This window comes from Myripristis murdjan, chromosome 8 (genome assembly GCF_902150065.1).
Source record: "Myripristis murdjan chromosome 8, fMyrMur1.1, whole genome shotgun sequence".
Classification (NCBI taxonomy): Eukaryota; Metazoa; Chordata; class Actinopteri; order Holocentriformes; family Holocentridae; genus Myripristis; species Myripristis murdjan.
The window spans coordinates 28,236,570-28,251,558 of NC_043987.1; the positions used below are offsets into that span (position 1 = coordinate 28,236,570).

Here is a 14,989-nt window from a genome sequence, read left to right on the forward strand (position 1 = left end):
TGTTTGTTTTTTGTTTGTTTGTTTGTTTGTCGCTAAAAATAATAAAGAAATGATTCCAGTGTAATCATTCTTTTTTTTTTTTTTTTCCAATATTTGTGTGTGTGTGTGTGTGTGTGTGTGTGTGTGTGTGTGTGTGTGCTCGCTCGTGCCTGGTCCCTCCCCTGACGGGCCGTGCGCGCCGGGCTCGGGGGCGCGCCTGTAGTAGCGGCTCTCCTGAGTTTCATTCAGTCGCTCCGCTCGCTGCCGGAGGAAACGGCTCCGGTCAGGTTGTTATGGACCGGCCCGGCTCTCTGCTCGCTTTCCAGCTGTTTCCAGCCACGGACTGTGACCCAGTGACGTTTGAAAATGGATGTTTTGATTAATATTTTTTTTCCAGAAGCCTTGTGCGCCGGGTGGATTTCAGCGTCTCGGAAACTGAGCTGAAAGTTTGACCAGATCGGCGCTCATGTGGTGCTCCTCAGCGTGGGATAATACGATGTAACCATCTCACTAACTTGTGAAATAAATCCCTTCACATCATTTTGGTGGATAACAGCGACGGGACGATGCTGGAGTAGCTGCGGATCAGTCTGATCTGTGAGACTCTGCGGTGTTGGAGTGGAAATGGACTCTCGGTTTGGAAATCCCTCTGGTCCCAAAAGGTTTCCATCAAGCTCCTGGAAGATCTAGCAACGAGGAAATCACCATGGAGTACTTTTAATTGTCTATTAACTGTTTCTGCTTATTTGTTGACTCTGTTTTGGTGTTTAAGTAAAGCGACGACCACAATGATTTCGGAGGAGAGAAGCAGCCATGTATCCAAACAAGCCCTGAACTTCCCTGTGGGTTTATTGATCCGCTCCCCAAAGAAGCGCCTGGCCAAGCTGGGGAGGAAGCCGAGCAATGGATCAGTACAGTAAGTCATTAATGAAACTATCACCTATAACCACCAACAAATGAAAAATCACAAATACCTTCAGAAAGTAATTATTTTACCACAAAATGCCTTGTATCTTCACGGACTTTCGATCAGGTTGGCTCTACTTAACACTGTGCTGTAGCCCACACTGCACATATGTAAACTACATTAAATAGTAATAATCATACATTTTCCCAGCTGTGTTCATCTACTAGTTTTATGTGTACAGCTGCTGAAGATGTGGTGTAAGCTTTGTTAAGCTGTTACTCCCCCCCTCCCCCCCCCCCCCCCCTTTTTTTTTTTTTTTTTTTTTAACACCAAACTAAATAAAGGAAGTTAATTGATTTCTATATTTATAACTGGCTGTGATGTCTTATTATGATCACAGACTAGAAGATCATAGTTGAGCCTATTTTTAATTTGTTTATCTCTACATTGTTGTTTGGCCAAATAGTGGAAGTGACTATATCTGAAAAAGGCTGGTCTGTGCACATACATCATCTCTGCTGTCTGGTGAAACTCCTTTTTTTTTTTTTTTTTTTAATGTTTTAACTTCTCATGAAGGCTCTTATGTGTGCTGTGTAAATTCTGCCACTCTCAGATTTTCTTAGATCGTGTAAAGTGGATGAATTGGTGATTCAGTGTTTTCACTGGACAATATGTTGTATGTGTAGATATGTATTTTTTTCCCATCTATCTCCATGTGCTTCATCCCCCTGTCGTGTTTCCCTCTCAGGTCCAACAACTCGGACAGCACCGTCCGCTCCTCAGAGAGTGTGGGTGTCCGGCAGCCGGCCAAGAGCAAAATCCGCCGTCACAACAACAGACTGTCCACTGTTTTCAACCGCAGCCCCAACCTGCGGGACGGCGGCCATCGCGGCCGGAGCATGGCCGGAGACCTGCAGGCCGCCGACGACCCGGCTGAGCTGTCCAGTCAGATGTCGGCTCCTGGCATCCTCAAGATCTTCGGCAGCGACATCTGTCAGGGGACCAACTACAAGAGTGTGCTGGCCACCACCCGCTCCAGCGCCAAGGAACTGGTGAAGGAGGCTCTGGAGAGGTGAGGGTTCATTGGACTGGGATGTATGGTTTTCCTCATTTAGATTGGATGCATCCATGTAGGAATATTTCATACTTTTATCCAGTTCTGATAATCCTTATTAGGCTGTTTCCAGTCATGTAGGGTAAACTATGACCTCCCAGAAGCGATGAAGTGACATTTATGATTATATATTTGATTAATATGCTATTTCAAGATTTATTTGGGCCTAAGAAGGTGGCTGAACTGTGCTATTTTGGATTCACCCTCCTAAAACTCTCTCATTCCAACATCCATCCCACCGGTATTCATTTCTGACTTTGTTGTCCAGGTACTGCCTAGAGAAAGAGAACGCCAGCGACTACGTGCTGTGCGACGTGATCGGCCAGACCGGCGCAGATCACCAGTGGAAGAGGGAGTGCTTCCGCGTGGTGGGCGACAACGAGAAGCCCCTCATGTTGCAGTCCCTCTGGAAGCCCAAGGAAGGCTTCTCCAGGCGTTTTGAGATCCAGAGGCGAGCGAGCATAGAGGAACAAAGTGCAAAGGACACGGACACGGTCACGGCAGGTATGTGTCCCGCACGACTAAACACCTGGAAACCGGAGCTGGGCGGTAAAATCGATGAATTCAAGTTTATGTTTTACACTGACGCAGGAAAACGTCTCAATTCATAAACTCAAAATTTTGTCTATGTAAGTTCTAACGTTACAATTGCCACTGAGTGCTCTGTCAAAACAAAACAAACAAAAAAAAACACCAGTTCGCTCATCTACACAGAATATACATGCCCAGAAAATCCCTTGCGGATCACCAATCCTATGATCATGCCTGCAACACTTGAAAAAACAAGCAAATAAACCAAAAAATCTTGATTAAAATCAGGAATCGTGAGATTTTCTTTTTTGTCCATATTGCACAACCCTACTGGAAACATGCAAGGCAAATCTTTAAAGGTTATAAGTACATATTTATCATTGTAAGTGGTTTAGACAGGGCTGGATGATAAATTGATATTGTATTGATGGATATCGCAATATCACATAAGTGTTGTCTTTTCCTGGTTTTAAAGGCTGCATTGCAGGAAAAGGATGCAGTCATTGCAGTCGTGTTATTAGGCCTCTACCTGCTTGGTCGTGTCCACCGAGTGTAAATCTCTTATGAAAGCATCAACAGCCATTCCTACAATATCATCACAATATCAATATCGAGGTATTTGGCCAAAGATTTATTTGATTTTGCTCCATATCGCCCAGTTCTAGTTAGGTACAGCTCTGTAGACGCAACATCCTCATTGGGTAATCAGTCTCTGTCTGTCTGTTGTGGCAGCACGGGGAGCCTTTATCCTCGCCTCTCATGGCAGAGTAACAGCCTTCATTGTCCGGCTTATCACCGGCCAGAGCAGGGGAGATGGCAGCCATGTGACAGAGGTCAAGAGGAAACAAAAGCTGCTGTGAGGGATAGAGGAGGTCAGCGCGGCCCCTCTCTCTTATCTTTGTTTTATTGGAAGGTCCCGTTAGGAGCTTGTGAAGCGCCGAGGCACCGGTCGGCTCTTCCCACTGGGCCTGTGGCAGCCAGAATGTGGCCACTCGCCGCTCTGTTGTTCTTTCTATCGGAGCTCACTTCCTGCGCCCTGGGGACGGCGTGGTGCTGTTGACTTTGGCGCAAAGTTGGCTGTGGTTCTCATGGTGGCTAGACGGATATATTATGTCGATACTGCTGGCCTTTCGTTAAATAGATATCGTGCATCAACCTTTCGTCTGATATGGTGGTTCCTTCCTGACCGCGACTGCATGGAATCAATCATGGAATTTTCCGTACTTTTTTTCCCCCACTTCTAATTGTTCATTTATGTTTTTTCAAGTTAATTTCTCATTTCAAGACAGAAATGTATCCCCTACCACAGGATAGGTGTGGTGGGTCACCCAGCTGTATAGAGATAAAGTCATTAGTTTGGATTTCAGCGAATAGTTTTAGACTAATTACAGTAAAAATCTTGGAAACAGCGGATTATGCAATCAGGGTTCAGCTGATATACGTTTTTTAAAACCAGTACTGATAGCTGATATGTTGTACCGATCTTCAATATCTTTAAATTTGAATTGCCCTGCAAAAATATCAATAAGAAAACTTTTACCAGAGTAAACAAACTTTTAGGATATTGTAAGTGGAAAAAAAAAAAGATGGAGCGATACTGTCAAACGATATTGAAAATCTGAAAGAGCTGGAGAAAAACCTCTTTCATATTGACGATGGATAACATGTCAATTTTACGATATTGACCAAGGATCCAAGGTTCAGATCTGCAGATGTTGAATATCGGTGCAAAATGCCGACCTCAGTTTGAAGACCTCAGTGATCTTAACTTGCAGTGAAGCCAGTATCCGTCGATGGTTGGTTCTCATGGGTCTTCTCGCCGACCAGGGGGAAGCTGGCCTTCAGCTCGACGGCTCTGGGCAGCCCTGTGGCCGAACAATGTGGAGAACGCCCACTTCCACAGCTGATAAGGGCCGCCGAGCGCCGGGTGTGAAGCCGGGCTCTCTGGACATTCCATGGCGCTTAATGGCTCCAAATGAGCTGAATAGTGTTTATGTTACGTCAGGCCGGCAGAGCGGCTGTTGATATCAGATAGAGGTGACCACTTCTCACTTTCCCTCCACATTTCCTCTCTTTCCTCTGGTGGTGTTTGCTTTGAATCGGTGCCCGTGCAGTGAACCATTATGTTGGAGTCTGTGTGATCAGTGATATCAGGGGGGGATTCTGTTCATTGTTAAATTTTATTTGAGCATTTACTTAAATACGCTTAGCCTTTAAACAGGACTTGATTAATAATTAAAAGGGTAAAATGTGAGATTCTGTTTTTTTTTTCTTTCCTCCAGCTTTGAAGCTAAGAGATTACTTATCAGCCAGTGGGTCCAGGTCCCTAAAGTCCCTTTTCTTTGGAATTTGTGTTGATGAAGTTTCTGGTTGTTCGGTCACGGAGGCTGTTGTTGCTGATGCTAACTACTCAGTTCTTCCAGCAAGAAGTGCTGCAACTGCTGGTACAAGTCCTGTCTGCTGTAGGACTGCGATTTGCAAACTATGGTTCCTGACCCACTGGTGGGTCCGAACGTGGAGACGGGTGGGTCTTTGGAAGGTTGCATCAAAATCAGTCATGTAATACAGGCACAGGTTCTGTACCAGAGACCATGATGCCCTGTAAAAGAGACAATATCTGGAGATCTTCTTAGCTACCAAACAACATGGACACATTTTTCAAACCGAGAGCTTGCGCTGCCTGAAAATAGTAGGGAGCACACTCCAAGAATGAAAAAAGGACTACATAGAAAGTACAATGAATTAAATACTGATTACAGTTTTTTTGTCGCCTGTCTTTAGCTGGAAAAGGCATGTGGTACTACCGGATTCCCCAGAAATTTATATGAACTGAAATAAATAATGATGCATTTTATTTGTTTGCGCATATTCAAAGCAAGACATTGCTTTACAACTAAATACAGAACAAATATAGAATTCACTATAATGATGGCTGTAAGTGCATTGAATGCTTAACACACTTTTTGACATCTTTATTTCACTTCAGAAAAGTGAAGTGAAATAAAGAAGTGGCTGGTCTTGAGACAAATATTGCCTAGTTTGGGAACCCCTGACATGATATTTTCCCCACAAAGGACCTGCCAAAAACTTGGAACATAAAATGTAAAGCATTAAAGAAATACTTTTACTTATTCCTACCCAGACTGAGACAAGATGTTCGAGACCATTTTCACCCTAGTGGTTCAGTTCCTGTGGGTAGCATTTCGTGTTAGCTTAGCATAAAGACTTGAAGTCTATGGGAGTCGTTAGCTGAGCTCCATCAAAGTGAAAAAATAAACCTTACAGCAACTCAGAAGCTGTTTTATCAACACAGTGTATCATGTGTAGTTGAAATACACGTCTTGGAGTTGTTTTAGAAGAAATAATAAGACGTTGGAACTATAACCACTCAACACATTTTTCCTTCCATCTATCACAGTGATCTGCGCACCAATAAAGGCTAACCCTTGGAATTAAGATCCGGCACAAATGAACTTCTCCTAAACTTCAGCTAAATGTTGGATCATTGTTGTGTAATATCAATTGAAACAGTTGAGAAGGTCATGGATTCATATTTTAAAACAGCCTAAACACTCAGTGCTGTTGGGAACATGCAACAGTTCCTTCATGATATTAAACTATAATAAAATGGAGTGTGTGGCGTCCCGGCAGCTCACGTGGTAGATAGATAGATAGATAGATAGATAGATAGATAGATAGATAGATAGATTTACTTTATTGATCCCAAACTGGGAAATTCTTTTGCTACAGCAGCATCAATAGAAACATAAAAATAAAATAAAATTAAGCAGAATTATATACAATAAAGACTATATATATACAACAAGGACTAACCTAGGAATATAAGATATGAGATGTGAAATATACAGATGGTAATAAATAAATATGAAATCTACAGATGGTATGGAACAGAGTTAGCATGAAACCATTCCAGCGCGAGCCTTTTGCTGCTTTTCATCCCCTCTTGTGATCGAATAAAACAGAAAGACAGAAAAATGAGAAAAAAAAAAGTAAAGAAACAGAGCCAGCGCTGTATAGGCAGATTCTCGGTGGACCCCCAGCCTCCGCTTTCACCTTTGAATAACACCGGTTTGGCTTCAACGCCCTGTCCATCCAGGCATCAACGCTCAGGCCCGTAAGCTGCAGAAGATCCGCTCCAGAGTCACCTCGCTGTTCGTGGATGGCAGCGGGGACGACGTGGACGGCCTGGGCATTTGGAGAAGCCTGAGCGAGATGGACCTGTCCGCCATGGGGAGGGAGGCCAGCCGGGCGCAGCAGAACCCGCTCAGGGAGGACCCCGAGGCCGAGGCCGACAAGGAGGTCCTGCGGCTGGGCATGGAGAAGGAGGAGACGGAGAGCAGCGATGACAACACCACCCAGTACTCCATCCACCCGCCCTTCGATTTCCCTTACTTCCTCCTGCTGCAGGGCTACAACCACAGACAGGTGAGCCTCGAAACACACTCAATTCAGAGCTTATGTCTGATGTGGGATTATTGACTGGGACACCTTCAAAAAGCAATATCAGTTTTGGTCAGAGAGGTATTTTTACTGCCAATAGTTGGCTGATTGTGAATTTTTTTCATAAATACAGTCAAATAAGCAACAGAACAAAAGTAACAGGCCGGTCTGAAAAACTGAATTTGTTTTGTCGCAATATAAATACTACTTGGCAACTGTGCTTACCACAGTGGGATTATGAGTGAGCCTCAGTGAATGAGCCGCAATGTTGTTCTCATTGTTCATTTGAATTATTTGGGGGAAAGAAAAAGGAAATGCAAGGAACTTGATGTAAAATGTCCTTGCTTGTTTTTCTTTAATTAGCATTCAGCTGTCAAGATCACACGGTCAACAATAAGGTCAAGCTGTGTTTGGCCTTGTTGTTGTCGTCTTTGTTGTGAGCTCACCTGTGACCTGTGACCTGTCTCAAGTTCACAAACACAGCGCTCTCATAGCACGCTCGATCACTCAGTGTCTATACCCAATGGTAGAGCAAAGCTAAATAAAAATAAATTAAAAAAAAAAAAAAAACAAGAAAAAAACACACAATTCTCTTCCATCCGCTTTTATCAATATGTGGTTGTGAAATTATCAGTGATTCCAAAGTGTAATTACAGTAAACAAACCATGGTTGCTACCAATGGTCAATTATGATTGAGTTGATTGGTTGCCTCTATCTCACAGTAGTGGGGTTTCCTTAAACTAATATTTAATTTCCCCTAAAACTTGCTATTTCTGCTAGGAAATATGATTTTTTGGTCAAACAGTTTCTGTCTAAAAAGGCTAAAATACTGTTTAACATGTTGGAGGTGATTTTTTTCATCAGAGTTTCTGTTGCCTGAAACTCTGAAAGCTCTAGTAATTGTTTGTGCAGGAGGAACACAAGAAGCTTTCTCCTGTTTTGTGCCATAAAGCAATCCAGCAGATTTTCCCACCAAATCCAAAGCGGTGTAAAATGTGACATTCTGGCTTCTCTGTTATAATGACTGTACATCTCAAAATGAATGTGGTAATTTACTGATGTTAAAATGCTGCAGCTTTGTAGGGCCTTGTCGCACAGTGGCTGCTCTCTTCTAGCTGGCACGAGTCAGATAAAGCATGTTTTGTGGTGCAAAATGATTCAGTGCCTTGTTCAGGTCGTCGTTGCTCTGTCGTTGCCCCTATCCAGCTGGCCAAATAGACGCTGTAATTAATTTGTTTGGCTGGTGAGTTAATCTAAGACTTTACAAGGACCTTGAGAGTTTCCTGGCAGTGTGATGTGCTGAGACAAACACGGGCTTATCAGACACACAAAGCTGGTGACACGTACTTACACATCACCGGGTGAGGAGAGTGTCCGACTGAACGGCTTACGAGAGGAAATCCCACAGGGTCAGAGAGTATGACCTCTGTCAGCTGTTCTGTAACAGCCCAAGGAGGAAGGATATACTTTATGATTCACCGTGGATTAGTCTGCTGCTCAGGGCTCAGGGCTGCCTGCAGGGACAGGTGATCCTCCTGCCATCCATAGGCTGCGTTGCGCCCTGTTGCATCGAGGAGCAGGAAACAGAACCGACTCTTTGCTGGAGTTCCCATGCAGGGACGAGCTGTCTGTCAGCATGTCCCAATGAAAGGACAAGGAACAGTTTGTTCACCAGTCACAGTCAAAGGGAGAACCTCTCAGGGCTTTGTGGCGAAAAGGGAGATAACCCTGATTAAAGACACAATGTAGAGGAGGAGAAACGGCACAGAAGCTATTCCTAGAGCATAAACAAAGTCAGCGGGGGGACTCGCATGTACATTAGAGTGCTGCAATCTCTCACAGAAAGGCGTCATTATGAGAGCAGCTAACGCGCTGAAATATCACCCTCGACACTGACGTTTGTGTAGACGTCTATTAAAGTTGGGCTGACTGGTTTGCACGGCTCATATTTCACTGGAAACCAGAGAGTCCTGCTGTGGCTTGAGCCCAGCCCATTCCCAGGAACAGGAAGCTCTCTCTCTCTCTCTCTCTCTCTCTCTCTCTCGCTCTCTCAGTGTTGTTTGTTCCTGGTTGTGGGGATTGCTGAGCGTGCAGGATGCTGGCCGCACCACAGCGGGCTAAGTCCTGTGGCGGGCCTAATCTTGGCCAATCAACTCTGTAACAATAGGTCAACCCAAAGCCAAACCAAAGGAGTGAAGTGGTCATCATGTGTGTGAGAGCTATTTGGGATAAAATGACTTAATAAACTTGGATATTTCATCTTTCCAGATTTATTATGGCAGAATAAATTCCCAAATAAACCCAGTGACTGACTTTTATCCCATGTTTTTGTTTTTTTTTTTTTTTTTAAATAAAGTTAAGCTTCAGTACAAGATAAAAGTGCTCGTTAAAATGGAAATTTTGCGGTGTGAAGCTCCAAGCAATTACCCGTTATTTTCTTTCGCAGCAACTTTTCAGTCTCCGCTTCTTTTGCCCACATTTTCATGCAGACTGACACTTTCACTGATTGCAGCTAAAGAGCGCTGCCGTTAATAAAAAAAAAAAAAAGCAGCATCACGTCAGGCACGAAAAGACCACTTCGGCTTTTTCCTCTGATGTTAGTTTGGGGGAATCCATGATCTCATCGTTCAGTCATGATCTGCCTGTTTTGTCCGACCTTCTCACGGGCCTCCCAGGCTGATTGGCCGTCCTCGCGGTAGAAGTGATAGTGTATCATCACCCGACTAATAGTCTTAGGGTGGTTCCCTGAGGTTACGGACATCACCGACGTCTCACATCTAAGCTCTTCCATTCCTGTCTCGCCTCATGCTGCCAGTGCAGGTTTACCAGCTGATCCTGGTGTTGTTCACACACACACACACACACACACACACACACACACACACACACACAAAGTCCCCTACTTGACACTAGTGGCTGATATCCAGAGTGTTATGTAAGGAAATCAACAAAATGAAGAGTGTTTATCCGGCACGTTGTCCGTCAGGTGATGGATGCAGCATGAAAAATGGACGAAACACAAATAGCATATGGGAAAATGATCATCCCCTGTTGGAGCGGCATTATTAAAACACTAAGAAGTTGTGGTGATAGAGAAAAAAAGATGATATAAATACATGAAGTAAATAAAGTTCCATTCTATGTGTGAGTACAATCCTCCTCTCTAATATCTCATTCCTGCAGGATTTCGTCATCTACCTGATGAGCGGGACCACCACCATCTTCGGCTGCTGCAGGGAGCACTCCAACGGAGAGGACGAGGAGAGATTAAAGGTCGACATCCTCCTCTTTGCTCCCGATGTGTTGCCCCAACACTGCTGCGTCCGCCGCCTGGACCCCACCAAAACCACCTCCAGCGGGGAGCCCAGACAGACACTGACAATGCTGAAGCCCCTGCACGGTGCTCCGGTCACCAGGAACGGTTTTCCCCTGAAGGAGGAGGTTGAACTGAGTCCGGGAGACCTGGTGGGCTTGGGGAAACACTATCTGTTTATGTTTAAGGATCCCACCATGACGCCGGGATCCCCCCAGACTCCTCCGTGGATGACCCGGCTCTGCCCGGACTCTGACTCAAAGGCGTCGTCCTCTTGTCTTTCCTGTGGCTCCTCTTTCTCAGTCAAAAGGGCCCAGAGGAAGCCTTCGCCTCCTCGATGGAGAGACCTGGAGGGCTCCGAGGCCTCGCTGAACTATGAGCTCGAGCAGGAGGAGAGGGTTCTGCAGGAGATCCTGGTCACGCTGGAGCCCGGTGGGAACGAGCCGAAGCTGACGCCGGCTTTCCTGCTCAGCCTCTGCATCCAGCACTCGGCCGCTGCGTTCGAACTCACGCACTTCCGAAAGTTGCTGCTGCGGATATCCAGCCTGATCCAGCTTGAGATGTGGGTGAGTATGAAACGCTGCTCCCCATCTTTCTCCAGTCTTGCAGCTAATCTCAAGTAAACCAAGCGTTAACCTGTGTGTGTGTGTGTTCACCTCTGTTCCCCAGAGCGAAGTAGAAAGAAAGGGAAGTAATCAAAACGTGCCATCGGGGTTGAATGTAGTTGACTTGACTAGGCTGCTCTTTATCACGAAGGCCGGTTTGAAAAGGATTTACTCTTTATCTCCCTCTCTCAGGAGAAGACAAAGGAACTCGCAGCGATCCATCCAGAAACGTGAGTAGCATCTCCAAGCACAAGCATTCCCAGCATGCCCCAGAAATCCATGACAATGACCTGCCGCAGCGAGAAGGGTAGCAGCTGCCGCCACCGATGACATGTGATACTTGACACCTCCAGTTTTACTGTTTGGATAAGAAAGAACCTCAGGTCTGATTTGACCTCCACACACGCAGAAAGCACCAAGGTCTCCTATGTGAAGTTGGTGCAAAAGAGTGAATTTTTCCACACGCATATGTCTGGGAAATTGTTGGAATAGAAACAGCTGAGTGAGTCATGATCGCAGCGCCGACTTCTCGCTTCTCGGGACGGTTTTAAGTTAAGTAAAGTTATTAAAGTGTAATGAACTCTGAGGCAAAGCCACGTCCAGAGGGAAGACAAGATTTTTTTTTTTTTTTTTTTGTTATGATTTGTGCCATAACAGTACAACTCTACATGCACTTGTGTAGACTTTATAGGGAAGTAAAATCAAATGATTTCACCCAAAGAGGAAATATCACAAGATTCAGAATGACTGTGAAAAAATGACCATGACCATGTGACGCTGTGTCGATGACTTCACTTTGTTCGTTATTTTGGTGCAACTTAAAATGTTTATTCAAGTCATGAACAATCACAAGTTTAAATATGTATATTTTTAAAAGTATTGTATCTGTAAGCATTTCAAAATTTCTCCATTTTGTTTGAATTGTATATTCAGAATTAGATTTAAGTGTACTTTTTAATACAGTCATTTGTTTTAGCAGTAAAAAAAAAAAAAAAAAAAAAGACAGAACCACTAATAAGTTTGGTATTTGTCAAAAATATGATTTTGATGTTGTATGGAAAAGACTGCCTACAAGAGAATGCCACTCATGTCAGACTGCAGGGATTAATTGTGTTTTTTTTTTTTTTTTGGAGGGGGGGGGGGGGGGGGGGGGGGGTTATTTGGGGTTTGGCCACGGATCCTGATTTCTCCAACTTCTCCAACAAATAAAATAAAAAAAAATATATACTTTTTCTTTATATATGTAGTTTGTCATCACAACTTAACAATTAATAAAAATGCCAGCACTAGTTGCTACATTTTTTTTTTATTAGTGTTTGACACAGTAGTGTTGGTTTATTGTCTTAAACTCTCCAGAAGACAGTCACTGCATCTTGTCATGAATACAGCTTGACTCCATACCGAGTGACCTGTGAGGACGGATATTTTTTGCTGTGTGTGGTTAATCTGTTTGACTTGACTTTGGTTTATCACAAATCTCACACCCGCCGCACCATGTCTCCTCTCCAGGGGCTCCGGTGACGAGCAGCCTGAGCAGCTGCAGCTGCTGAGCATGGACGAGCTGATCCCAGGTCTGCAGCCGCTCGTGCTGTGGATGGCCAACTCCATTGAGCTGCTGCACTTCATCCAGCATGAAGTCCCTCAGCTGCTGCCCTGGAGGCAGGACCAGGAGCAGGAAGGTGAGCTCTGGGAACATGGCCGTCACCATGTTGCATCCCCCAACCCTAACCCTAACCCACAGAGTTTTGTTTTAAATTTTAGTGCAGATCCCAAACAAAATGATGCACAAGACATCAAGATATTTCCTATTTGATGGAACTCTGCAGCCATAAAACAATGGCATTATGGCTTTGAATATTTCACTCGATGTAAATGAGTATCTTTGAAGCTGTTAAAGGTGAAATTTAAGGGAAATCAGAGTTCAGTGGGTTCAGGTCATATTGACTGTGACAGGAGCTGCATTGTGTGTTTATTACAAAGTTGGTGGTGTGTTTTGTCTGTGTTGCCAGGCGTGTTGGACTCTGAGATGTCCTCCACTCGGACGGCCTGTGAGGAAGCCATGACGGTCCTCGAGGAGGTCATCATGTTCACCTTCCAGCAGTCCGTCTACTACCTAACTAAGGTCGGCCGCCATACGTGAATATGTGCTCTTTTAAACACACTGCACTGCAAAAGCATCATGTCTACACACACACACACCACAGCATGTGTATTCCAACATAATGGCATCAACACAGTTCACCTCTGTTTAACCAAAACATCCGTGTGTAAATTCAAAAGGTATAAATTCTTATTTTGGAGTACATGTGAAACAGGACATGGAACTGTGTAAACACCGTATTCTGTTTTCGTTGAGTGTATTCCAGGCAAAAAAAAAAAAAAAAAACACAATAAGCCAAATGGAAACACACACACTTTGTCTGGCACTCTCCGTCAGGAAGGGCCTGTGAGATAGCGAGCGGGCCGTCTTTTTTTCCACTTGAACATAAACAGAGCCGATCTTGTCTCCCGAGGTTACAGCGGCTTGTTGAATAACAAAAGCAAAATCTGCAATTTGGTGAGAACCGGCAGGTGCTCAAGGGAAACACTGCGAGACATTTTGAGAATCGCACTGATGTCAAAATGGATCCAGACACAGTTTGTTTTTTTGTTTTTTTACATCACTTGCCTTTTGTCAGAAAAAAAAATGTACTAAAAGTCTGGGAACTGAATTTTGCCTTTATTTTGTGATGCTCGTGGACACCAGCGGTCAACTCCCTCCTCTTTAAGAGTTTTACAAGACGCTCCCAGACCAGATTTATGTCCGTTTCCCACGTAAAACAGTCATTAAAAGCTATATTGCTCATGCAGAGCCAGTTTTAACGTCACACCTCGGACAACCCGACAGCAGAGGCCCCGCAGACGGCCTCAGCTCTGCCAGCCTGCCCGGTGACTGTTCGAGGAAGGGAGGGAAGGAAGCAGGAACAGTGTGTGCTGTTGTTTTGGACAGTCACGGACATATTTCTGTCCCGTGTGCTGATAAAAACAGCCCTCGTGTGCGGCTTTCAGCTTAAGAATCCCGATACATAACGGGGCGTCTTTTGTGTGGTTTTGACAGAGGCAGTTTGTCAGGTTTTCTTCTTGCCTGTTTGACATCGACAAGGCTCGTTCATCATCCAGTCCCAGCTTTTATTCACGGCAACAGCACTTATCCTGTCTCAAGTGTAATTTATATTACAGTACGTGCCGTCGACCTCATTCTGTGTAGACGTGATGTGGAGTCTGCAAAATATACTGTCTATATGGAAAGAGGTAACTCGGTGACATCTATAGCTGTGGCAGAGGGACAGCGAGGAGTTAGAGCTCTGACCAGCGGCCTGTTTCCTGCAGAGGAAGAGAAACTGTCATCAGGAGAAACACCCAAAAAGGAAGGGAGGAGAAAAAATGTCTTCCCCTGTGTTTCCTGTGTAATACACACACACACACACACACACGCATTCTCATAATGTAAGGCCCCTTTCTCCTCAAGGCACAGGCGCTTTTCGCTTAACTTGAAGCTGTTCTTCTGGAAGAAATGAGACGAAACTGTAATGAACTTAAACGGTCCTCGTGGTCATCGCAGCAGCAGCTAATCAAAAATAATCCAAATAATAGATCACATGTAACGATTTCCAATCTTTTTTCATGTTACAGACCCACAAGTTGCTTTTCATTTTCATTAAGTTTGAAGTGATATCGCCTCGGATACCCTGATATTAAGTTAGGCCAAAGTATTAAATTGTTTCAATGTTGTACCTGAATACTGACAAATTCAAAGTGCTGATACTGAAACATACTGTTTTTTTATTATTATTATTTTATTTATTTATTTTTTTTTATTATTATTTTATTTTGAACATGTATAAAGGACAACAGACAATGCCACAATACGGTAATAGTAGAGGAAAAAAGTGAAAAAAAAAGATAAATTCAATGTTATTTTCTAGATGGCCAGCACATGTTCGAAAGGGAGTAGGAAGGAGTTAAAAACTTATATGATCCTACCCCTTGAGTTCCTATATATTACATATATATTGTATTATACTCTAGTAATTATCAT

The 14,989-nt window shown here is 44.0% G+C and overlaps 1 protein-coding gene across 2 annotated transcripts in view; it reads left to right on the plus strand.

The window, feature by feature from the left end:
* The first annotated feature begins 262 nt into the window (after positions 1–262).
* The window catches only part of radil2a (Ras association and DIL domains 2a), a 34,622-nt gene continuing 19,895 nt past the window's right edge, over positions 263–14,989 (plus strand). For both annotated transcript variants that reach the window (XM_030058924.1, XM_030058925.1), the window contains exons 1-8: positions 263–895; positions 1,635–1,958; positions 2,269–2,504; positions 6,649–6,977; positions 10,177–10,872; positions 11,104–11,141; positions 12,421–12,590; positions 12,921–13,033. In XM_030058924.1, the coding sequence (XP_029914784.1) occupies positions 768–895; positions 1,635–1,958; positions 2,269–2,504; positions 6,649–6,977; positions 10,177–10,872; positions 11,104–11,141; positions 12,421–12,590; positions 12,921–13,033 (2,034 nt within the window). In that variant the 5' untranslated portion in view covers positions 263–767. The remainder of the gene's footprint in view (positions 896–1,634; positions 1,959–2,268; positions 2,505–6,648; positions 6,978–10,176; positions 10,873–11,103; positions 11,142–12,420; positions 12,591–12,920; positions 13,034–14,989) is intronic.